This window comes from Rhamphochromis longiceps, linkage group LG6 (genome assembly GCF_057381845.1).
Source record: "Rhamphochromis longiceps isolate RC_006_pf linkage group LG6, R_longiceps_female_GT1.1, whole genome shotgun sequence".
Lineage (NCBI taxonomy): Eukaryota > Metazoa > Chordata > Actinopteri > Cichliformes > Cichlidae > Rhamphochromis > Rhamphochromis longiceps.
Window position 1 is genome coordinate 4359733 of NC_140562.1, and position 26506 is coordinate 4386238.

General features: G+C 43.5%; 1 protein-coding gene across 1 annotated transcript; it reads left to right on the forward strand.

Annotated features, from left to right (window-relative positions):
- The first annotated feature begins 202 nt into the window (after positions 1 to 202).
- LOC146667301 (dual specificity testis-specific protein kinase 2-like) lies at positions 203 to 25337 on the forward strand. Its single transcript, XM_085408961.1, has 11 exons — positions 203 to 579; positions 665 to 1296; positions 13883 to 14004; positions 14630 to 14678; positions 15150 to 15296; positions 15458 to 15540; positions 15906 to 15996; positions 18114 to 18197; positions 18505 to 18591; positions 18693 to 18786; positions 20047 to 25337. The coding sequence occupies exons 2-11, from the start codon at positions 1090 to 1092 to the stop codon at positions 21282 to 21284; spliced, it is 2202 nt and encodes a 733-aa protein (XP_085265087.1). The 5' UTR covers positions 203 to 579; positions 665 to 1089; the 3' UTR covers positions 21285 to 25337.
- Positions 25338 to 26506: the final 1169 nt, after the last annotated feature.

The following is a 26506-nucleotide window of genomic DNA, read 5'->3' on the forward strand; positions in this document are numbered from 1 at the left end:
GGCTTTGTTGCTGTATATTCAATCTAATCCATCAAACACACACACACACACACACACACACACACACACACACACACACACACACACACACACACACACACACACACACACTGAATAAATACTCGATTAAGAGTTTTGCTGTGAAGTGTCGAGCAGGAAGCAGTCCGAGTGCCTCTCGGGCGCTTGGTTCGGCCACTTTCGTTTGTGGTATCCGTCCCAGCCTGCTCCCGGCGAAGCACGGAGACACACGGGATTAGGAGCAGCAGATGCTCCGGTCCTCGGAGCGCAGGACGTCCCCGGTCACACCGACGTGTCTACCTGTGCCTGTGGAAGCTCCCGTTATCAGCAGCGAGGGAGGCGCATTACAGGGAGGCTCAGCACGCTGCATCAGCGGGACTCTTTATTCTAAAGCAGCAGGTTTAACGGGGCCTGTCAGTCTTAGTTAGTCAGGCAGTCTGGTGGAGCCGGCCCGATGTGATTGGGTGGAGGTGGTGGTCACTCTGGCTGCTGGTGTCATGGTTCCAGTCGGAGATGGGCCCGAGCTCTTGTTCGTCGGCGCAAACAGCGCAGTGATACGCGGTGATGCGGATCTCTTGCTGTAAATCCACCTGCAGCCACCGTAAGGGCTGCTGTTCCTAATAATGTGCCTTTAATGCTTCCGCAGGGCTCTGCGTGTATGGCCGGCTCCCGGTGCCGTGGAACTGCGGCATCCATCAAACGTGCGGGATGACGGAAGGAACCGAGCCTCCTCTCTCACCCACACGCTGAGGAGGCGTTCATGGGCAGCGGGAATTCCAAACACTGCGTGACTTGAACGAGTTGAAACTTTGTCAGGCAGGAGCTGTTGGGGCAGCATGGGGGGGTGATGAACAGATGAGACGTTTGGCTCAGTAACGGAAGAAGGACATAAACTGAGCAGTAACCTACAGCACACACTGGGGCGACCACAGCAGCGCCGTGGTTAAACAATACTGTCGGCTCATTGGTCTCTGTGACACTATGATGGTGGGAGGCACCATCACCTCGTACCCGAGGACTGCGGTGGTCTGAGAATCAGGGTTTCAGAGCATCTGGAGAACTGTCAGCACTATGGACTACCACTCCGAGTGCTGCTTCTGTGACCCTGAGGAGGGTCACGGCAGCCTCGATGAGTCAGCTCTGCATAGCATCCACGCACCCAACCGGATCCGGCCCTCCTCGTACCGAGCCTTGAGGAGTGCTGTGTCCAGCCTGGCCCGCATCGATGACTTCTTCTGTGAGAAGATCGGTTCAGGCTTCTTCTCGGAGGTCTTCAAGGTATGTGACCTCACCTGAGTCAACTGCAGCGTCAGAGTAGTCCTCTGCTGGTGTGCCCCATAATCCCCCCGTGAAGAAGCCATGTTTCCTTCATCTTCCCACACATTCAGATAGACAGACAGTGGCTGGGGTCTGACACTTTATAGCAGGTGTGGGGAACTCCTCGAGGGCCGGTGTCCTGCAGCTTTTAGATGTGTTCTTGACCCAACACAGATGATCCACATGACCTCCTCAACATGTCTTAAAGTTCTCCAGAGGCCTGATGATGAACTAATCATGTGATTCAGGTGATATCTACAACCTGCAGGACGCCGGCCCTCCCTGCTCTGCTTTATAGCCTTTACAGATGAGTTTCCTCTGCTGAGAAAATCAGTTTGTCCTGCTTTTGTTTTTGCTAGATTTCTGCTAGCTTTAGATGTTGGAGGTGAAAGGTGTGCGGGACAGTTTATTGTCAACTAATGCAGACTGACAGGCGTTTGGAAAGTAGGATGGCATTTATTGTATTAATAGATGTTTCTGAAGTAGAATTTTCCTGCACGTGAATTTTTGATTCTCTGAGCACACGTTTTAATAAGACTTTGCAAAAAGACCACATTTGGAGAGTTGAGGGTTTAGCAGTGACACGATTCGTTTTGTCACTCACAGACTTTATTCACAGTAGAACACAGAAAAGAAATACAACTTTTAAACTAAGAAAACGGACCATTTAAGGAAAATATTAGCCCGTTTGTAATTTGATGGCAGCTGTACAGCTCAAACTCTTGGGACAGGGCTGTGATTCCCCCTGTGCAGCATCCCCCTCTATTCTCCGAGAGAAGGTTCAAGTCTGGGACCAGACTAGTACCTGGATGTTTGGGAGAGGACTATGGGCCCGCTGTCTAATAGAGGATCGTAGCTGCTCAATAGTCCTGGGTCGTCTTTATTGTATTTTTCTGTTTTCCATTCCTCGGTGACAGCTGGAGAGCCGACAGGTCAGTGCACCATCTTGACTCTTGTACTACGAAGCCGTGCTGTTGCCATAGATACAGCCAGTTGCTCCCCCGGATCATTTTTAGCCTTTTAGTTTAGTTTTAGGTGATTTTCAGTCACGTACTCTAAGTTATATTCGTTTATTAGACATCAGACAGTTAAAATGTTCTTCCTGCTGTGAGTTTGCAGTTGTTATTAGTAATGCTTTGTTGTCAGCTAATAAGCTATTGATTTATTACTTATGCCATGATCCACAACCTGAAAAGAATATGTGACGGCACATAAAGCCACCCTTGGTGACAGTCATGTGTCCCTGCACTGTAGTGTTTGTGAGACTAAATGAAATATGAACTGGTGCAGGTTAACCCTCTGTACCCGGTTAGTATTCCCACAGAGCGTCCAGAACTTTGAAGGAAACACTTGAACGTATCGAATAAACCACTGAAAAGTGTTAATTTATATTTTCCATGAGGGTACGGTGGGATTTTAGATGGGCGGGGTGTAGGAGAAGTGTTCACCTCAGCCGGTCGCAGCAGATGGCCCCGCCCCTCCCTGAGCCTGGTTCTGCTGGAGGTTTCTTCCTGTTAAAAGGGAGTTTTTCCTTCCCACTGTCACCAAAGTGCTGCTCATAGGGGGTCATATGATTGTTGGGTTTTCTCTGTATCTGTTATTGTAGGGTCGACCTTACAGTATAAAGCGCCTTGAGGCAACTGTTGTTGTGATTTGGGGCTGTGTAAATAAAACTGAATTGTATATGAGCTGAATAATAAAGTTAGTCAATCATCAGCACAAGACCATAATAAAGAGAATGACCGTGTAGTTTGGAGCTGGCTGAACAACACATGGCTGGATGGCATGAGCTTCATCACACTCCTCCTCCACTGCTCCCTCGTCACCTCATTCTCTTCCTCCTGACCTGAGCCCTTACCTCCTTAGCTGACGTCAGAGCTGTAATGAAGGAAACTGTGCATAAACATGCAGAATGATTTAGTCATGATATATTTGCAGTTATTGCCAGCAGACTAGATGTGCAACCCTTCTCTATAGAGAAAATAAAGTAGTCTCTAAAAACCTGACAGCTAGCCACCTGTGATGTGATGCTAGGACCACAGATGCAGCCCACAGTGTCTTTAAAAAGCCACACTTCCTTGTGATAAAGGGTCTGATTACACTGGCACATCATCTGAGAGTTTACTTGCTGATGACGTCAGAGCGACGATGCTGCACCTCAAAGCTTCAGTAAGACCAGCGGTTTGGGATATCCTCGTCACCCCTTGGTTATCGTTGCAGCAGACGCTCTCTGACCTGTTTCACTGCCTCACAGACATGGATGCTTCACACTGGGCTTGTTGACAGCGGAGCTAAACAGCCTTCTGACAGGATACAAACTACAGCCAGTGTGTTTTGATTTGTCGGGGAAACATGGAAACTATTTGATGCACATATATCTGTTTTTAATCCTAATTTATGATTAAGTGTCTCCAGTCTGTGGTATACGCTTGTCGGCCAGTGGCAGTTGTTATTAGTCAACAGTGGGATACAGAAGGTTAAACAGAGCATATGTGTGTGGGCGGAGTCACAGGCCCATTTTGGCAGTTTGGTTTTGATTGATCAAAGTGTTCCTGAGAGGATTTCATTTCCTGTTGAGGAGTTTTTCCAACTTGTCCAACTCTGAGTTATTAGTGGCACCAGCTGTGCTCGAGGCACAAGCTTGGACCTGTTTTACGGCTCCGGTACCCACTCGGACCAGATTTACATCAACTGGTGCCAGTTGATCTGTGGCTATGGGAAGGGCTACCCCAATAAATTCACTGGTGACTGCAGGACACTTACCCCAGGTTTTGCCAGCGCTATCACGATATCACTGTACTTCACTCACGATACTATATTATGGCAATTTCACCTTTTTTTTTTTTTAGTACAAATGATGTCGTCAAAGTTGAACTTTGACAGTATCTGTTTGATCCAACATGACAAAGTTGTGGTATTGTCAAGCGCTGTCACTGAAACCTGGCGTCAATGTTGCCATAAGAAGGAGTCGTCCTGCTGTCGGTCTGATATCAAACTCAAAGTTAGCAATTACATGGAACCTGTTTCAGATAGTACGAGCACCGACTGCCATCAGAGACTCTCTGACTTTTAAAAAGGGAGTTCTTCCTCCCCACAGTCATCGCAGGAGATCATCTGATTTCAGTGCTGTATGAGGGAACCATTATGAACCATTATAAACTGGTGATATACAAATGAGATTGTATTGAACTGAGGAGACAAAGGAAAACCAAACATGTGCAAAGCTTTTAAGACTTGTTTTCTTCTTCCTTTCCAGGAATAGAAAACATTATCGCAGCTATTCAGCAAACCACTCACAGCAGGTCTTCACTCCAGTGTGTTTATGTTTGTGTTAATGTTCAGAACAGCACAGATGAGTGATTCCTCACTGACGATCGCTCCTCGTTTTTTAATAAACGGGCAAAGTTTTCCTTTAAAGCCTTCATTCAGCGTAGCAGTGGACACTTAAATTAGCATGTTTCTTCATTTGGCATCATCAATTGGAAATATCTCATTAACTACTTGAGTTTTCAAATACAGGAAACAGCTGTTCCTGTGTCAGTCAGTCAGTGTTAGAGCTTTTATTTCTTTTTGACTGTACAGAAGTCAGACTGACATCTTAGCAAACTTCTCCATAGCTCCTTTTCAGCAAAGACACAGTTTAACAATTTCCCAAAAGAAAAAATATTATTCGGAAATACACGAGTTAGCTTGTAAAACATTGATTTGAATCTACATTTTACATTTCTGATTTTAGCCTCGTATAGAAACAGAAACTTTCCTGTGGTCAGATTTAGTGAATGGTATGTGTGCAATTTAAAACTCCATGGGGCGGAGCAACAGATGCCTCCAGCCCTGGATGTTGTCTCATCCATGGATTGAGGTTTGCATCAGCTGCTGACAGCTCTCAGTGACGCTCAGCATAGAGGCTGACACGACTGCCTCGGTTAGTGCCTGGTGATGTAGCTCCCTTAAACCTTGCATAGCCGTTACTCTGCAGTAGGTAAGCAAGTGCAAGGTCTGTCCCTGGTTTACCAAACATCAAGCAATATTTGATGCTGCACCTACAGCAGGCAAGCTGAAGGCTGCCAGCATCCTTTTTTTATTTTTCCAAAGACTGTTTCAGTTCTCATCCAAACAGCTGATGTGAAGTTCCAGATATTTACCCCCAGTGAGGTTGTCACCTTGTCCTAATGGTAGCCTGTGAAAGCACCAAATCACAACAACAGTTGCCCCAGGGCCTTCACGCTGTAAGGTAGAGGTCCTTAAATGACTGAGAGAACCCCAACGGCCTCCTACGAGCGAGCACAGCGAACCTGTGACCTTAATGACCTCATGTGACCACTCGCTCTTTTTTTGTCTCGTGTAGACTTTTATTTTATGCTCAGCAAGAAAGAAGAAGCCGCTGTTGTCGTCTGTTGTGTAGTTGAAGATAATCACTCGGATGCTCCTGGGCCTTGGTCCCTCTCAGCAGTTCTTATACTCCACCAACTCCATCCACTCTTGCATCCAGAGCAATGTGCATGTTGGCAAGAGTGTGAAATAGAGCAGCTTATGTTGCAGCCACGGTGGAGCCGTGCAGCAGTGTCAGTACCAACAGTCACACAACTCTTCTGCTTCAGGTTTAGTTATCGCTGTACATTAGTGGTCTCTTATCATTGCCATAGCACAACAGTAATGCTAATGTGGGAGCTAGGCAGCAAATGCTACCAGTCCCATCCATCTGCATTAATGGACAGTGTTCATTTACCAGGCTAATGCATCTGTGTGTCGCTGCAGTTTGAAGAAACAGTAGCAGCATAAAAAACAGCTCTACCTAAAAACGTGTTTATTATTATTTATACCTTTAAAGTTATGTTGCTCCCATTTTCAGAATTGTCACTGTTGGTATTGTTTGTATTACACGTGTTGCCGTACAGGTGCGTCACCCTGTTGGTGGGTTACCCTGCTGCTACTCTGATTTAGCCATACGTAGTCGTATACTCATGTGTGAGCTACAACCAGCTTCCAACATCAACTATTTCCCCATATTCTTGTTATCACATTATGTATGCGTATAAGACGTCTGCCTTACATGCAAAGGAGCACTGGTTAGAGGTTGAGAGGAGACACAAGCCCAGCCGAGGGTGGTCACAAGCTGCTGTAGTCCTAGCCTGGGTAAATGGGACGGTTCATTAAATGTGGTACCAAGACTTGTGTGGTCAACTTTCACACGTGTGGTTTGATACCAGGATTATTCAAAAAGTCTCAGATGTGGTTGGGTTTCCAGAGCTCATCAAACAGCTGACATTTCTACATGTAACCTGGCTAAAGACAGAATAGTTACGAGCATGTGTGTCATTATTGTAAACAGCTGCACCTGTAGCGTGAAGTTTCCTGCTGCACTGCATCACTTCCCCCAAAGTAGAGCAGCTCAATCGCATTAAGTAAAGCTGCTGTGTGACTACAGTGTAGAGCTTTGTGTCTGCTGCTCGCATGCCTGCAAACTTGGTGCTGTTACACAAAAAGCCGAGTGTAAAACCTTCTTTCTTTATTTCAGTCCTTCTTTTTTTAATACTTCTTTTTGTAAGAAATAACAAATATGCAGAAGATGGATGGAAGCACATTTAGGGGCATCAACAACTTTCCCCTTTTGCACCACAGTTCACTTTTCTTCCAGGTAACCGTGTGTGTACATGAGTGATCGCCTCCTGAGCGGAGGCTCAAGAAGATGTGAAGGCATGAAAAGCAGCACGCCTTATTATTTGCTCAGGGAGAGGTTTATACAAAGTGGAGATTTTTCTTCTTCTAAGCCAAAGATTTACCCCCCAGAGCCAAAGAAAGAGCAAAAGCTTTTATTGTCAGTGTGAAAGTGCAGACGTGAGTGTGGAAACGTCACCAGTTTAATTGTCTCACACTTAAATGAATGAATGCTTTTCCACACTTAAACTTGGATATTTTGCAGCTTGTTCTTGTTTGCTCACCAGAAAACTCAGTTTGCGCATGGTTTCATTCTCTAAAAAGGAAAAAATTCAAGATTTTTATTTGCCATTTGTGCACATTTTAATTCTTGTGCAGAGCTCTCTAGGACAAGTCACATTTTAACCCTCTCAGGGCAGGCGTTGCAGATTTGCAACAGTTAAAAATGAACAACCTGATCACCCCACATACATAAATTATGAGTTTCTTTTACTCAGAAGTACCACTGCAGGACTTGGTTGTGCATTAGCAACAAAAAGTTTAATTTGAGCCTGAGAGGGTTAAGAGGTAAAAGCAAAGCAATGGCTGCTGTGCAGGTCTTCTTAGGTTTGGACATGGGGACCAGCGGGGACAGACTGGGTGGACCGTAGGGTCAAATGCATCGTGTCCACTTCTTTTATTCCATTTTGAAATGAGACTGTGTGTTTAAGTTTCACAAATGCATGTTTGTTAAAGTAATTAATAATTTTACCACATGCTGGGAGCACTTCTTCCATGTTTATTGTTTTGTTTGTTTTGTAGCTAAAGACAACATATTTAAGATTGCATATTCAGCAACGTGGCTGAGCTCTAATAATCAAATAATGGTAGCAAGCATGATGAGTCAGCTACATCTATAAACTGTGTAGATGCTACACACAGATGAGGTCTGCTGCAGTGCTGTTTGGCCCTTCCTGACGTCCTATTTTTTGTATGTTTGTTACTTAAATGTTTCAGACCGTCAAACAAATTTAAATATTAGACAAAGATAACACAACTAAATAGAAAATGCAGTTTGTTATTGAAGGCGTTAATTATAAAGGGGGAACAAAAATCCAAACCCAGGCCTGATTACTGCCACAGCTGTTCCAGATCAAGAGATCACATAAATAGGACGTGCCTGACAAAGCAGACCAGAAGATCCTCAAAAGCCGGACGACATGCCGCGATCCGAGGAAATGCAGGAACAGCTGAGAAACAAAGTTACTGAGATCTCTCAGTCTGGAAAGGGTTATAAAGCCATTTCTAAAGCTCCGTGAGAGCCATCATCCACCAATGATGAAAACATGGAACAGCTGAAAGAGCGACGACTCATCCAACGGGTCACAAAAGAGCCCAACATCCAAAGAACTGCAGGCCTCACTTGCCTTAGTTAAATCAAATCAAAATCAAAGCAAACCAGTTTTGTTGTCACATCACATGTACACTGGTACAGCACTGCGAGTGTCATTGTTGTGTGTGAGCTTCACAATCAACAGAGGTGCAAAATGCAATAATAGAAGAACAAGCAAAATATAAGGATGGGAATCTGAGAATTATAAGAATGAATATGTGTGCATTACTGAATATGTCTGTCTGTCTGTCTGTCTGTCTGTCTGTCTGTCTATCTATCTATCTATCTATCTATCTATCTATCTATCTATCTATCTATCTATCTATCTATCTATCTATCTATCTATCTATCTATCTATCTATCTATCTATCTATCTATCTATCTATCTATCTATCTATCTATCTATCTATAAATTAAATCTACAGAGGTTAGCAGTTGAAAATGTGCAAGACAAATGGCATTCATCTACATTGTGGAGTGCATAGTGTACTGATAAGAGAAGATGAGGTGTCTATGAAGTGTTCAGCAGCCTGATGGCCTGATGGAAAAGGCTCTGTCTGCTGGTTCGGTTCCTCCTCACTTTCTTCAGGCACCGCTGCCTGTAGATGTCCTGGAGGGAGGGAAGCTCACCTCCAATTATCCTTTCGGCACACCGCACTACTCTCTGGAGAGCTTTCTGGTTGTAAGCGGTGCTGTTGCCGTACCAGGTGGTGATGCATCCAGTGAGGACGCTCTCAATGGCACAGCAGTAAGCCGTCTCATCACCTTTGGTGATAAGACCCACCACTGTAGTGTCCTCTGCATACTTCACAATAGGGCTGAACGATATATCGCATTTGCGATAATATCGCGACATGATCAAGTGCAATTTTCTAACCGCAAAGGCTGCGATTATACTCTGGACATGTCCAAATTCATGGGCTGCATCCTCCTGAGGCCGCATTTGTAGACCGATTACGTCACAGCGACGCGCCGAAGGCTGTCCAAATTACTACCATATCCCAGAATTCATAGCGCGGCCCAGCCAAACTCCAGTTTCCAACAATGGCGGCCGCTACTAAGTTTTAAAATTACTCATACTAATCTTTCTGGGTCACAAAATAAACTTTTAACATATTTTCAGGCGAGAAAGTAGTTGTGTAAACATCAAATATCTGCTCGGTTTATCAAGATATCCCATATTTGCAAAAGTGCTTCGACGTTTTCAGAGGCGTCTGCTACCCACCAGCTCGACAGCTAGCCGGGAGCTCGAGGGTCACTGATGCGGCCGAGAACGGCACAACTCCCGGCACATCATTTTCAGATCACCACGGAGTTTCGCTGCTCGGGTTAAACGTAATATATAAGTCACTTAGACAACCTAAAAATGTTATTGTTGGGCTTTTTTCAGTGTTTTGTTTGTTCGTGAGTAAATCGGTTTGGCTGAGATTAAAGTTATTAGATTAGATAAAATAAAACTTTATTAATCCCCCGGGTGGGTTCCTCCTTGGTTTTCACACAGCTGACTAAACGTCAAACAGAAAACTTATTAAACAGAAGTATGAGACAGTCGAGAATTTACACCAGTGTCTGGTTATATTTTAGATAGCAAGAAGCAGACGGCCGAGTTTATTAAACTCCACCGAGACAGCGGTGACGCTAATCAGAACTAGACCGTCCAATTTCACGCCTTTAAACTTTAAAGGCGTGTTTGTGTGTGTGTTTATACAATTGCTATTATGTTTGCACTTTATGTGTAATGTTACTGACTGCAGAGATCAGTAAGATGTGTGTATTTTTTATTTATTAGTTTTATTTATTTAATATTATTTTTTAATTGAATGACTGTCTAGTAGTTCACAGATGTCGAAAAACTGAGTGTGGTAAAGCCACTGATTTTGTTTATGTATATTTCTGCAATCTGCACATTGTACTGACTTTCATTTTAATGTTTACACCAGGGTTCCTTGTCAGCACTTTATGCTCAGATGTTTGTAAGCTAAAAATAAACTATTGTGTATGTTCAAATATACTGTTGTGATTGAAGAAGTTAAATAAAAATGTCAGTCATCAATTCATGCATCACCTCATGTCATCATAACAGAGGTCTGTCTTCCAGGAAAGAACAGTTTAAAATTAATGTAATATAGTATTGGCCATACTATATGATGTATTGCTTGTCTTTGTTTAATAATACAGAAGACAAAGACCTTAAAAAATAATCGCATATCGCATCTCAATCGCAATATTGGGGCAAAAAATCGCAATTAGATTATTTTCCATAATCGTTCAGCCCTACTTCACAATGATGTTGGAGTTGCTAGTGGCCGTGCAGCCGTAGGTGTAGAGTGAGTACAGGAGAGAGTTATGGTCAGTGTTCATGACTCCAGGCCATTATTGCCCAGAGTCTTTCTTATGGCAGAGTTCAAAGACGAAACCCACTGCTGAGCAAAAGAACCATAAAGACTCATTTACCAGAAAACATCTTGATGATCCCCCAGACTAGAGCAGGGCGATGTGACCAAAAATATTTATCACGATATTTTGCGATAACGATATAACTGATGATATAATCGACACGAGACAAAATACTTTACAACTCCTCAACTTTATTAGTGCAAAAACCATCAATGTATTTCACTTAAACAAGCAGCTGTTTTTTATGTGCATTAAAACTATATAAAAACGTAACAGTGCAAACTCCTCGCTGACAGTTTAACCAAAAGGCATTTCCAGTGGAAACTGGCCGACACATCCTCAGCATAACCATGTATAACATCCACAAAACTTAAAAAGAGCTTATATACACACACAATACGGTAACATTATGTTGAAGCACAGCACGTATCACTCCGCGAGGCTCCGCCTACGATAGCCGTAACGCTCCCACAATCCATCAAGCGGTGCGGCTTCGTAGCTTAGCAAAGTCGTACTGAAACATTTGACAGATTTTCGAGCGCCGTGCACATAAAATCGTTTCGAGGTCAGTAAACACAACCAGAGTTCATACATAAGGCACACGGGATTATAAGGGGCTCTGTCGACTTTCAGAAAAATCAAAGGATTGATTTTAAGTGTGCCGTATTTTCCAAACAACACGGTAATAACGACGGCCCGCTAGCATGCGCTACCAAAAATAGTGCTTTGTTGTGTATCTGATGGACAAAAGCTAAACCAGTTCCACACCAGTGAAGCTGCAGCATTTTTACAAACCAGTTCAGGTTCATCGTTTCATTCAACGATCCACTTTCACCCTCCTCATTCTGCGTCGCCGGCATGCTTTTGCCACCGTGTGCGTATGTAAACAAAGGCACTGCGCCTGTGCATTTTACCCATATTCTATCGCCATGTTTCATTTTCCTATCATTGCCCAACATTATACTGGTATTACCGTGAACGGTATGATATGGCCCAGCCCTAGCCCAGACTTTTGGAAAAACACTCTGTGGACTGACGAGACAAATGTTGAAGGTGTGTGTCCCATTACATCTGGAGTAACAGTAACAGCATTTCAGAAAACATCATACCACAGTAACATATGTTGGTGTCAGCGTGATGGTCTGGGGCTGTTTTGCTGCATCAGCACCTGGAAGACTTGCTGTGGTAAATGGAAGCACGAGTTCTGCTGTTTACCAAAACATGATGGAGAATGTCCGCACATCTGTTCATGACCTCAAGCTGAAGCTCACTTGACAATAATCCGAAACACACCAGCAAGTCTACCTGTGCATGGCTGAGTCCTCTGAGTCCTCTGCATGGCTGAGTCCTGACCTGTATCCGATTGAGATGCTGTGGCATGACCTTTGAAAGGTGGTTTGTCCTTGAAAACCCCCCAATGTGGCTGAATTACAACAAATCTGCAAAGATGAGTGGGCCAGCAGTGCTGCAAGAGACTCATTAACAGTTACTGCAAACGCTTGATTGCAGTTCTTCTGCTAAGGGTGGCCCAACCACTTATTAGGTTTGGAAGGCGATCACTCTTTAACACAGGGCTAAACACCTTCATCTGGAAACTGCATTTTGTGTTTACTTGTGTTATCTTTGTCTAATATTTAAATTTGTTTGATGGTCTGAAGCATTTAAGTGTGACAAACATACAAAAAAGTAAATTAGGAAAGTGGCAAACACAGTAATAACATGTTTACTAACTAATTTCACCCAATAAAACTACAGTAGAGTTCTTGGATTTTCTGTGTCACACAGCAGAGCATATTATTCGTGTAAGAACTCCATTACAGTGCACAATAAGCAACAACAGCACAAAGACCACACAAAATGCAACCAGAGGAGCAGAGACAGCTGCTGCAGTGTTAGTCTTTAACAGTTTTTATTTCATATGTTTTCACTTTTACTTTACAATAAACACGTTCTATCAGTATCAGGACTTAAGTCTCCTTCTTGTCAGTTTGAAGGTCCAATCACAGCACCCAACTCAACAGTAGCATCTCTGATGGAGGTGAGCTGGCGTACAGGGTGGAGGTAGAGAACAACCTGAAGCTAAACATCCTTAAAACCAAAGAACTCATAATGGACTTCAGGAGGCACAGACAGGTCCACTCCCCTCTCATTATAAGTGGAGAACTGGTGGGTTCTGGGCACCCACATCTCTGCTGATCTCAGCTGGACCCACAACACTATCACCCAGTAAAGAAGGCCTTACAGGGACTGCACCTCCCCCGAGGAAAAATAACCTGGACCAGGAGCTGCTGCTGGCCTTCTACAGCTCCTCAGTGGTGTTTGATACTCAGGAGCCACGACTGAGAACAGGAAGGCTGCACAGAGAGTCATTAACACCGCCTAAAAAGTCATTGGCTGCCCTCTGCCCCCCCTGGAGGCCATCACCAGGTCCTCCTGTCTCAGGTAAACCAGGGCCATCACAGGTGTCCCCTACACCCCGCCCACCACCTGTTTGACCCGCTGCCCCCTGGTTGGCTTTAGGTCAATCAGGTCCCACACCTCCAGACTCCCGGGCCATTCAGACTGTTAACAAGCACTGGTTGTGTGTATGTGTGTGCGTGCGTGCACACACATGCGCTCTGCTCAGTAGCAGCCCAGTGGATTTGTGCAGATCAGGAGGAGTGATGGGAAATCCAGAAAGCCTATTAGCTGTACTATTAATATACGCACACAAACACAAACGCATGCAAGTGCTTGGAGGTGCAGACACTGTATCAACTTTGCAAGCACCAGTCAGTGACCCTGGTGACCACATGACCTACTGTAGCTGCAGCTCAAACTGTACGTATCAAAATAAGGCGAGGGAGACCGAGTTTATGGCCTCGTGAGGCTATTGTGCTAAAATGTGCAGCTGTGACGAGTCACTTGTACCAAACGTTTCTCCCAATGAAACATTCAGATGAACAGAATCAGCGTTCTCGGGGTCCAACGTTACAGGATTGTGTTACATGCTGGTCTTAAATTTCACAACTTGAGGTTTTGTGGCAGACTTTGTTGAAGCAGAGGTGGAGAGACGTTCACACTGTTAGTTGTTCACAAACAATCATTCTCTGCCTTTGGCTTTCTCTTTCTCTGTACCAGGTGCAGCACAGGATCACAGGGCAGGTCATGGCACTGAAAATGAACACGCTGGCTAGCAACAAAGCTAACATGCTACGAGAAGTGCAGCTTATGAACAGGCTGTGCCATCCCAACATTCTTAGGTAGGTGTAAATGTGCTGATTAAAAATTCAATGTTCGATTTTGATTACAGTGAGATTCGAAGAACATTTTGCCCCTTAAATAAATAAAATCATCCTTTAAAAAATGCTTTTTGTATTTACTCTGCTGATCTTTGTCTAATATTAACATCTGTTCGATAATCTGAAATATGTAAGTGTGACATATACCAAAAAGATACAAATGAGCAAGGGGGCAAATAGCTTTTAAAAGCACTGTGTATATGTTGTACATTAATGTTTGTTCTATATTTATTGCATGAATAAGACCTTTGCCAGAGTTAACTTCAGCACATTTTAACAGGTTCACTCAAAAGAAAAAATCAAAAAAAGGTTTTTTACACTTTATTTTTGTAGACTTTAAAATGGAAATCTCATTTCCCCTCATAAAAGGCCGATCAAAAACAAATCATATTGAAGCTTAAAATGTGTAATAATAACAATTTACAAAGTCTAAAGTTTTGAAGTTGTGACACAAATGTTCTGTCGTTCCTCTGAGGGACACAAGGGGGTGCCACATCAACACATTCCAAGCTGTCCATCGATGGATGGGCGCCATGGTTACTGACACGTAGAAGTGATTAAATCGTGTTTCTTGACTTCCTGTCAGGTTTCTCGGGGTTTGTGTGCATGAAGGTCAGCTGCACGCTTTGACTGAGGTAAGACTTTTGTTTTGTCCTCTTCGTGCTGACAACATTTCCAGGTTTCCACAGCTACACCTTATTCTCATGTCTCTCCTCCTATATTCATTTAGAAGTTGTGCAAAGACGACATTCAAACATTCAAAAGCAAGAAATGCTAAGTCCCATTTAGAGAGGCCCATCAGGGTCCCCGGAGGACCAGGGGATTAAACCAGCCCACGTTTAGCAGCTCTGCATGTGTTTGGGCAGCTTTCCTGATTCATATATTTTCCTTAATGCAGTGAATTCTTGCACTGGGTAGCAGGTCTGAGGTTGGGACACATGTTTTAAACTGTGTGCTGGGAAGAATCCCCTGACTGGTTTACAGTGGGAGACATGGCACCTGAGTTGGTCAGACCACAGGACAGCTTCCCTCTTGAGATAAATGAGCTTGCAGCATTTCTGGATCTTGCTTGTGTCTGGCTCACCCTATCGTCTCTTTCTGTGCAGTACATAAACGGGGGTAACCTGGAGCAGCTGTTGGACAGTGACCTGTATCTGTCGTGGGGAGTCAGGATGGCTCTGTCTCTGGATATCGCCCGAGGACTGCAGTACCTGCACAGTAAGGGCATATTCCACAGGGACCTCACATCCAAGGTACGGCACACGAGTCGCGTACCTGCACTGATGAAAGCGACGACAAAAATGAAACTTTTTAAATTGTACTTCTGTCTCTCTCATTGTTCTTTATAGAATGAGACTGTTTTTACCAGCTGTTGTTTGCATATATTCATTTCTCGACTGTTTATCTGTTGCAGAATTGTCTGGTTCGCTGTGAGAATGGCACGTTCACTGCTGTGGTGGGAGACTTTGGCCTGGCAGAGAAGATCCCTGATTACAGGTGCAGGACAAATCTTTTCTCTCCTGAGCTTCTATAAATTTGATCAAAGCAGCTGTTTTGTCTGTGTTAGAGAGCGTGGTCTGTTTGTGCACAGGTACCAGAATGTGTCCCAGACATTAAAAGGAAAGTGGAAACATCGTAACCTTCTATTAAAAAGTCAAATCCAGCGATTCTCCACTCCAGCTCTGATCGTTCTCACGTTAAAATAAACGGGAATTAATATTCAAACGTTATATTCCTTGTTTTCATGTATGATCTACAAAGTGATCATTGGCAGGATTTTTTTAAGTGTGATTAGATAGATCATGAAGAGCATTCACATTAGGTTCCTAATGACAGACCGGTCCACTCCCCTCTCTTTACAGTGAAGGTTCAGAGAAGCAGCCTCTGGCCATTGTGGGCTCTCCGTACTGGATGGCCCCTGAGGTTCTGAGAGGAGAACTTTACAACGAGAAGGTGAGCGTCTTTGGTTCTGTAAAACTGGAGTACAGTATTAGAGTGTAATCTTTTTGTGACCCTCCTTCCTTTATTTAATTATAAGCAATGAACTCTTTACTCGGTACGAGCCAGTGGCTAATATTAGCTGATGTTAACAGACTGTCTGGATTCCTCGTGTTTGTCTTACCCTCTGTTTTCTCTTCTTTTTTTATTTGAACTTGTTATTTTGAATATGTTGGTATTTGTGTTGTCTTTGTGCGTTTGTAGAAACGCAGGATACTGAGTGACCAGTATCCTTTCACACAGTCACATATGATGGGTTGGGGCTAGCTTACAACTGTGCTAACTGTGTGCTGTAACTAGCAGCTGCTACAACAATGTGTAACTATAGGAACATTTCTCTGTATAAGCAGCCAAGCAAAGCCACATAATGTTGTGGCAAATCCACTGATCCAAGAAAAATGGGTCAGACATCAGTTATAGAAGCGATAGTCTTTATATAAGACTTCGAAAAAGGGTGTACAACACAAAAACTGACCAACATCAGAGCAACATATCATAATGGGTCCCGCAAACCTTTTAGTTAAATATGAATAACTTCCATCTCTACAACAAAGGATCCTGGGAAATGAAGTCTCGAATGAAAATAAGTATTAAATGCTCTTTTTTGGCAGAAAATGAAATCTATAATTAACAGCTCTCGCTAAATATGTGGCTGGCAAGAAATCATTTACCACATAACCAAAATGCTGTTATCAAAACAATAAATCGCAACAAAGTTACAACAAGTAATAGATTCAGAATTCAGTTCTGACCCCCCTTGAAACCATAAAAGCATGTGTGAAGTGTTTCCACAGTCTGTGGCTGAGCGTTCTTCCAACAGATGACCAAAAATGAAGGTTATTCCTTTCTCTTAGTTTGAAATGTTCCTTCTTAATCTCACTCTGAGTTCAACACCGTTCACCAATTGCATGTGGAGTTGAGCTGACAGGGACCCCAGTCAGAGTCAGACGCTGATAGGAAACGCATCGTTGCCGTTTCCTCTTTCAGCCACGTCGACTTTGCAGTTAAGATGAAATTTATTGCAGACATTATTGCAAACATACAAAGCAGCTAAAAGATCCCTTTGTATGTTTGTCTTACCCCCCACCCACCCAGTCACGGCAGATTGCTACCAGAGCGTTGTTCTGTTGTAGGTTTCTTCCTGTTAAAAAGGAGGGTTTTCCCCCACTGTTGCCAAAGCACTGTTGCTCATAGAGGTCATATCATTGTAGGGTCTCTACCTTATAATATAAAGCACCCTGAGGCAGTTGTTGTTCTGATTTGACGCTGTATAAATAACATTTATACAGCCCTTTGCCGTCGTCTCATCTTAGCTCTCCATGTCAGAATCAATGCACACATCATAGCACGTCATCAAAGACCTGATCAGTTCGTTTACATCCGGATCACAGATATCGATCCAAACGTGAGACTGGGGAAACCTTAATAAGGGCTACACTGAATGGATACTTCTACTTAACATTAACTGTACCAAAGCAGCCTAACAACTTTCCCAGACAAACCTACTGTAAAATGAAATCTACCACAGTGTAACTGTCAATCATAAGGTCATGTTTGTGTAATTGCATTTAAAGTTACCAACCATTAGACTCTGCCCCCAAATTCTCCAGGTTGTTTGTTTTTGGTCTTGGCAGACTTCATAGAGCTCATTTAAGTGAGTTGGTTTCCTGCCAAAGTCCCGCTTTTAAGCTTAGTCCACACGTTTCCAATAAGGTTGATTTCAGGGCTTTGGGAATGCTGTTGCAGAAGCTTAGTCTCCTGTTTTATCAATTCCAAAAGTAGCTTTGGTGTATGTTTGTTATCCATGTTTCAACTGGTGAAGTTGAATAATTTGTTATTAGCAGGTTGTTTCCAGTACAACTGGCAGCAACCTAGCTCCAGGGCACGATGCTGCCACCTCGACCTGTATGAGTGAATACCTGCCTGTTTCACATGGAACTGATCAAAGACATCATGTTCATCTGATGATGTTAAGAGTTAGTTTCATCCGTCTGGTTTTGAATTTTACTTCTGTATGAAATCTAGTTGGAGCCCTAACACAGCCAGAACTAATGGGACCTCCTCTCTCTTAGGTGGATGTGTTTGCTTATGGCATCATCCTGTGTGAGATCATTGGCCGGATTGAAGCTGATCCTGATTTTTTACCGAGGACAGAGGTAGGAAATAAATCTGTCCCCACAGTCACGCACATTCATACAGCACTTTGCTCTGCACCTTATCTAACATTCACACTGTGAGGGATGCAATCGAGGAACTGGAGGTTCAGCGTCCTGTGATATGCAGGCTGAACACCAACCTGCCAATTAGTAGTCGGCCGACCTGAGCTAGAGATACACAGGGTTAGCTCACGTATACCCAAAACCAGTCATACGGCGTGGGACATGTCAGACCTAATCCAGGCTAAAGCTTTGACCTGAAGCATTTTGAAACTGCTAACTCTCCCAGCTGTGTGTTTGTCTCTAGGACTTTGGTTTGGATGTGGATGCATTCGAGAACATGGCCGGGGACTGCCCACCAGCATTCTTTAATCTCGCCGTGACCTGCTGTAACGTAAGTATACGCACAGCGTGTCACAACCCAAACACGACCGGGAGCTACTGAAGCTTTGTCTGCATCCTAAACCGTGGCTCTGTTCGTCTGTGTCGTTTCAGATGAATGCAGAGAGTCGACCCTCGTTCTCTGACATCGTCTTCACGTTGGAGGCCCTGGAGAGAGAGCAGCAGGGAGAGACGCCTGTTGCACTTGGTAAAAAGACCCTTTTTATCTACTTATTTTTAAAGTTCTACTGTTCTGAATGTTTCACTCTCTCTGGGTCTTAGAGCAGGTTAAAGCCCGACCCCCTGATGTGTCCCTGCGATGCTTTGAAGCATGTTCAGACATCACGGCCACAGCTAACCGGGTTTCGTGTTTCATCTTGCTGCATTGTTGTTCTCATGTGAAAATCAACAAAGATGTATAATACAGAACTACACATGCTGTCACCGCTTGAGCCCAGCTGCCATGCTGCTGCTGAAAACTGCACTGCATTGGAACGAGGCTGCTGATGATGTTAGGGATGCTAACATGTTCTAGCAAAAACTCGAAAAGTAAAAATCCAAAGTAAAACTGTAGTTTTTGTGAAAACTGAGCTTCTACTTAGTTTTATTTACTACAGCTGGATTCTGAACAAGGAGACAAAACCTCACCTGCTGCCTTTGATTGACCGTAAAGCTTTAACATGCTATCGTTAGTCTTAAAGGATGTTTAAGGATGTTTGTAGCACATAAATAAGTCACAGCTATATATGTTGAGTTGCTGTCTGAAACATACATGAAACTATGAAATTATAGCTCATATTTTTTTCACATCAAGGAAAGACCTTACAGAATAATAAACATGTTTGTAGCTCGGTCCTCAAACCTTTATGCTGGTCTGAATACTTTGAGACACGGATTAAAACAAACAGACCTCAGGGTGTTCTGACCAATGAAGCTGATGGATCAGCTTTGCAGGATGGAGCCTAGTCAGGTCTTTACACTGCAGACTGTTTTTCAGACTCATGTATTTTTCATTTGCATGTACTTTATGTACTTTTTGCCTCACTTTTGGGGCCGGCTCATTGGCCACCACTGGAGCTGCAGCACTGTAGAAGAGGCAGGTAAAGAGCAGTTACAGTGAGGTATTATTTTCCGTTTTATCTATCTCCTGTCAAAAATTTAAAAAGAACCCAACGATGTGACGTTACCCTGTGAGTGACACGAGGGATAATGATACCAGTGCAATAATAATGAGCTCCAGCAGAACGAGGCTGAGGACAGAGCAGCCGTTGGCTGCAGCTGGTAGGAGGTGAGGGCAAAGAGAAGACAGAGGAGCATAGCGAGACCTTGTCACGGGGTGATGCCGCCTTGCTGCCAGTGAAAAAAAGAATGTTCTTACACGTTATGTTGTCTTTGTATTTTCTGTGGTTCGTGACCTGTCGTGCTCTCTGACTCTTGTTCCATCTTCCACCTTGTTTCCCTTGGTTAGAGCCTGTGGCAGCAGACGTCAGCCCGTACCGATGCCGAAGCTCTCCCTATCACCCTGCGGACCACACTCAGCTATGGCAAGGCTTGGCCAGGAGCCAGTCAGACACGATACCTCCAGGAAGCCTGCCTTCTCCTTTACTCGGGACCCCAGCAAGGGTCAACCCGTTCTCTCTCAGACAGGACTTAAACGGAGGACGGTGCAAACTGTTGGACACTCCCAGCAAGTCCGTCATCTCGCTGACCTTTACCCTACCTGCACTTCCTGACATGTGCACCTCCCCCCACCTTCTTAAAAAAGCGTCAGGGATGAGAGTGCCTCCAAGAAGGTGCCAGTCTCTGCCCTGCACCCCAGAGCTCAGCCGGACTGTGGCTCTGCCCAGACACGCAGCGGGGGAGGAAGAAAAAAAGGATGAGGACGCTCGAGAGGCGGCCATGAAGCACAGGACGTGGGAGGATATGAAGGATGACACAAGGAAGGGGACGAAGGTTTCAGAGAGAATACAAGGAAGGCTGCACGTTGACCATGCAGACATGAGACATGAGCCAAGTGTGAGGAGAGAGTCTTTTGGAAAGGAAATACAGGTGGCAGAGGATCCTGGTTTTCCTGTAGAATTGGAAATGGTGTCTCTGGAGCGATTGGAAGAGGAAGATGACGAAGAAGAGGAGGAGAGCATAAGTTTTACAGAAGCCATGGACTGCACCAAATCTCCTGAGGCAACAGACAGGATCGTGAACGCTACACCTGAAAGACCATTGCTCACCTCTACCTCCTGCAACTCCATACGGACCAAGGGCTGGCGGCTTCCCTTCTCAACGTCTGCCTTGCCTCCTCTGCCACGACTCAACAACAACAACGGCTCAGGCCTGGTAATCAGTCAGCAAGTGCAGTGGGGTCGAGGAGGCCGCTCAAGTGACTACAGTGGAGCCCTGTCCTCAGACCCAAGGGGGCCCTCTGAGCAGGACGAGGCAATTTCCTGTCCAGGCTGCTGCCTGGTAGGCCTGAGTTTCCCTTCGGTGTGCCTCCGTGGTTCAGCTGCCATACCTGCCCCCCGCAGAAGGGCTTCGTTACCACGACAGCGGCCCTACCGGAACCTCAACGGTACCATAACTGGTGGCAGCGCTTCATCGTCAGCAGTCACAACCAAAACATTACTGTGTCACAACACAAATGGATTAGTGGGTGCGGGGCCCTCTGTGTCGTGTGAGCCCGGCCGCTCCCTGCCAGAAGCCCAGTCGTAAGAATCCTCGAAGGTGCTTGTTTTGAACTCGTGGCAAAGTGAAGTGGACAAAGGCATAAACAATAAATGTAGTGGGTACTCAATGCTTAATACTGACTCTAGCAGCTGTGCAGTCACTGTAGCCTGTGCTAACACACTGCTGATTAGAGCGCCATCTATTGGGCTGGAGGATTAAACATAACTGTCACAGTGAGAAGCATGGTGGCATAAAGGAAGAGGTGGCCAGGGTTCAGCTGCTTACTTTATTACTTCCAACATTGTATGCTGAGCAGATCTATACATCTAACCAGTCAGGGTTAACGTTACTGCCTCTGGGATGGTGCTCGTTCAGACAGAGCAGCTAGTCTGGCTTACACTGAACTCCCATCTCCACTGAAGCAAACACGCTCTATGTGGAACTGGTTTCCAGACATGTGACAAAGAGGGGCAGGCCTGACTGAATCCACTTGCCAACTGGGCAGTCATTAGCCAACGAGCTAATCCTCCTTTTTGAAACGTGGCATAATCACCTTACAAAATCGATTCCATTTTTTATTCAGTATGACGTCAAATCGAGTGACTGAACTCGGCAGCAAAGTGCCTCCAGAGGACTGGAAATCTTTTTTGCAACCACAGCTATCATCATCGGCTCCCTTGAGATGAATGCAGGTTTACAGGCACTTCCACATTGGCTTCATTTTTCCTAACAGGAAGCTACATCCATATTTTATACTGTGTCCTCAGTGATGAGTGACGAGAGCTAAATGGCTAAATTATTTAAATTATTTATTTACATCTCTGTATAGACAATTTCTAGATGTTTTAGTTTTCACAAAGATTGTGTCAATAATACATTTGAATTGGGAAAAATCAGTTTTCTAATAAAATAAGTGTAAATTAGCTAACTGTGTTTATGAGTAGTAATTAATCAGTAAATGATTTATAACTTGGCATACTCCCTTGATGACACATGTATCCTAACATTAATTAGAAACTTGAAATTTTCATGTGCAAGCAGCTGATGTCACACCTTGTAGGACTGTAACGTCTCCAATGCAGAAAGTTAGATGTTGGTTATCCATCCATCCTCTTATTCTTTGTCAGGGTCGCTGGAGCCTATCACAGCTGTCTTAGGGCAAAGGGCAGGGTACACCCTGGACAGGTCACCAGTCTGTCAGAGGACAAACACATAGAGACAGACAACCATTCACATTCACACCTATGGGCAATTTAGAGTTACCAGTTAACCTAACCCCACTAACTGCATGTGTTTGAACTATGGGAGGAAGGAGCCTCTACCTAAGGAGAACCCACATAGGAAGACCCCGGCCTGATGGTGGAATTGAACTCAGGACCTTCTTGCTGAAAGGCAATAGTGCTGCCAATTTTGATAATAATATTATTAAAATTACCACCTTCTTCTTTTTTTAATCCAGACCTCCATTTTCTGCAGAAGTCCATAAGATGAGATGCTTATACTCCCAAGTGCCTTGCTTGTTTTCCCTTCCTAGTGCCAACACTAGCTAAGGGTAGCTTTAAAGAAACAGCTCCTTTTTGCTGCTCCCTTATTAACCAGGGGTCGCCACAGCAGATGGCTCTGTGTTTCTGATTTGGCAGAATTTTATACCCTTTATGAGGCAGAGATAGACTGTACTCTTGGTCTCATACCAACAACCATTCACGTGTTAGGCAAATGTGTAAACCACTACATATAGAGCTGCTGGTGCTAGCTTAGAAGTCAAATCCAGGAATGTCAACAAACATCAAGGTCTTCACAAACTTCACATAAAGACAAAAAAAACATTTATGTAACTTCACATAATATTTTGCTAGTGACAATAGCAAATCAGCTGAGGCTAAACAACTAGCTTTTATACTTAGTAACAAGAAATTTGGCAGGGATGCTAACGTGAGCTAACATTAGCTAGAGGAATGTTAGTTCTCTCTCACAAATGTAAACTCTGAAACTACTGTCAGTATTCTACTGCCAGGGCATTCAGTTTATAGTAGGAACATTTGTTTTTTCTGTCTTTCCTCTGTTTTTTTTTTTATTTTTTTTTTATCAGTACTAGCGTTCCTGCTAACATGTGCAAATTGCAAGCTAGCCCATGTAACAAAATGCTAGTTTGATTTGGATAAGGATGAGTGATGCATTCAAACTCCTCGGGCTGATGGTAACTTAGCTGAACTTAACTTAAAATTACTTTATCAGCTTTAGTAACTAAAGTGTTTGTTACAGCTGGTTAGTTTGTCAAATTGCTTTACCAAGGAATGTGATTCATAATCCTAACCTTACTATAAGCTATGTAGCCCATTCCTAGCATTGGTTGCCCCAAATGTAGTTTTCATGATGCTGATACTCAGGTATAGAATATATACTAGCCTCTATTAGCTAGTGTGATGCTGGAGGATTATTTGTATATCCAGACCTACATCCCTAGCACTGTGCACCACTGGAGTATGGTCAGCTGCAACCATTATCGTTCAGTGTAGGGCAAAAATTCATGTCTGCATTTCTTCAAACTAACTTGGACAGCACTAATCCCTGCAAAAGAGTGTTGGTAGGGATTGGTTTTCTGCAATTTATACACACCGATCTTTAATTTATATTGTATATAAAAGATGGATGAAGCAACTGTGATATCAACCATTGGTTTGTGGATTCTTCATTTTAAAGCCTTTAGCTATAGTGCTTTGGCTGGTGCCATGTTGATTCTTTGGAGCCAGACGTTAGCATATTTAGACCTGAGACTTTTGTAATAAGATATCAGCTAAAATGCATAGATGCGGTGCATTGATACACATACTTGCTAATTAAGAGGCTATAATATTATTAGAATTCCAGTCACTAAAGCTGGAGGATGAACTTCTGATACAGTCTGTACCGCATGATCATTTTATTAGCACGCTCACGGCTGAGAGGTCCAGTTTTAGTGACTCAGCTGGGGGAAGTAAGGTCGAACAGACAGATACCAGCTACAGCCGGTTGTGTCAGCACATAGTGAAAGCGACCTTACCTCTAACATTAAGCCTTAATAAAACTGGAGTTATTCGGAAATTCACTTGCAATACAGCTATGAAGGTAGGAACGATCCATAGAGACCAAAATATTTGCTTTTATGAATAGTTTCCAAACCATTGTCAAAAACCATTTGATGTGTGGTTGGTAGATTTTGAGTGTGGTGACAAGCAGATGGTATAAAGAATGAAATGTCCACATGCTGTGAGTCAGACGACTGTAAGAGATTTAGACGACGTATTATTACAGAAAAGACTTAAACCAGGACGCTCTTCTAAACTGTGTTGTAGTTTTTGGTGTGGTAGGGAGGAGCTGTATTTGTACACCTCATTTTGCTGACATGTAAAGAGGAAGATGAACGTGCGTTGCAGCTCTGATGCAGCATCCCTGATGGAAACAGTACAGCGCTGCTACGGAGTGGCCACAAACTGGAAGATGTGATGAGCCTTACTGCTCCCAGCAGTCTGGACGCAGGAAGATAACCACATGCTTTTGACTTTGTGTGACTGTAGCTGACGGGGAGTATTTATAAAGTTAATAAAGATGACCTGCTTCCTATGTTTTGTTTTGTTTTTTACAGAAGTACACATTTGTGTGTATGTGTGTTTGAGATGGAGAGACTGGTATTTGTTGAAGGAAGAAGCTCTTCATTTAGACTCTTTATTTTTGCACTTGAGCGTGGAGCACTTTGCAGTAGGACACCAGGCTTCTGTTAGATGGGGCTTTATTTAAATCTGTGCTACAGCTGATTTTTTTATGTTTATCTGCGTGTGCATGTATTTCTGGCTCAACAAACTACCCAGCTCAGATATCCTCCAGTGCATGTTACTTATCTACATGTTCATTTTGATTACACTGTTGTAACTGGAAAACATGAAACCGGTATGCATATTTATTATACAAATCATTTCACACACTGTGTGTGTGTATGTGCTTTGGAGCGAAAGGTAGAGTGATGTATACTCACAGGATAATCTTTTATCCCTTAATTTCTTACCTTATTTCCAAGTTCTGTTCCTGCTGTACAGCTAGAACCCTGTGTGCAATCATCTGGTAATAAACAAATATAATTGTGGATTCTTTGAGTGCTGCTTTTTAACCTTTGCTGTGGGGAGATGACATAGTGGAGGAGGGGATGACTCTTGGAGGTCTTTAAGGGAAAAACAAAGTCTTAAGGTGCTTTGGAGCCTATACAAATATTATATGTCGATATGATCTGCTGGAGGCATGGGAGGTTTTGCAACCAGCAACATTCACTCTGGTTGTTTTTACACAGCAAAATCTCCAGTGTTAAATTAACACTATAGAGTGTCTATATGGGTCCACACCTCTGAGTGTTAAATTAACACTTTTGACAGTGTTATATGTTTAAAAGTAACCTAGTCAGTTTTGAAGATTAACAAAGGCTAACACTGAGCAGTGCTGATTTTCTAACACTGGAAAATAACTCAAAATGTTAGAAATATTCCAGTGTTAGAAAATCAGCACTGCTCAGTGTTAGCCTTTGTTAATCTTCAAAACTGACTAGGTTACTTTTAAACATATAACACTGTCAAAAGTGTTAATTTAACACTCAGAGGTGTGGACCCATATAGACACTCTATAGTGTTAATTTAACAGTGGAGATTTTGCTGTGTAGGTAATAAACCAAAAACCGGAAGAGTTCAAATTTCTTGGAAAGCCTTTTTTTTGGTCTCATAGGCTACGTTCCCACTGCAGGCGAAAGCGCATCAAATCCGACTTTTCTGACCCTCTGCGACCCATATCCGGTCATGGTCTGACAGCGTGAACGGCACAAATCCGATATTTTCAAATCCGATCTGGGTCACTTTCGTATGTGGTGCTGAATCCGATACATATCTGATGTTTTAGAACGCTGCTGTTTGATGGTCACGTCGCATTAAATCTGTTTTTTACGTCACAAGACAGACGCCAATTATCAGCGCCGGAGCAGACAAAATAATCGGATTTGATCTAAAAATCGGAATTGAGCATTAAGATCTGCAGTGTGAACGTAGCCTAAGTGCCCCATACTCACATTTTCATTTTCCTGTATTCTCAGTTCATATAAAGAAATTAGTTAAATCACCCAGTATAATTAACTAATAAATATATTTACTTTTCAGTAATCATTCACATAATCCTTTGTTTTGGTCTTTGAAGTCTGTGGAGCTGACCTGTGCTGCTGATCTTGATAGCCGCACCTCCTGGTAGGGTCTCCCAAG

Coding starts and splice junctions, on each gene's coding strand:
- LOC146667301 (XM_085408961.1), top strand. CDS start 1,090: ATGGACTACCACTCCGAGTGCTGCTTCTGTGACCCTGAGGAGGGTCAC. Junction 15,297..15,457: donor ACAGGGACCTCACATCCAAG/GTACGGCACACG, acceptor TATCTGTTGCAG/AATTGTCTGGTTCGCTGTGA. Junction 18,592..18,692: donor TCGCCGTGACCTGCTGTAAC/GTAAGTATACGC, acceptor GTGTCGTTTCAG/ATGAATGCAGAGAGTCGACC.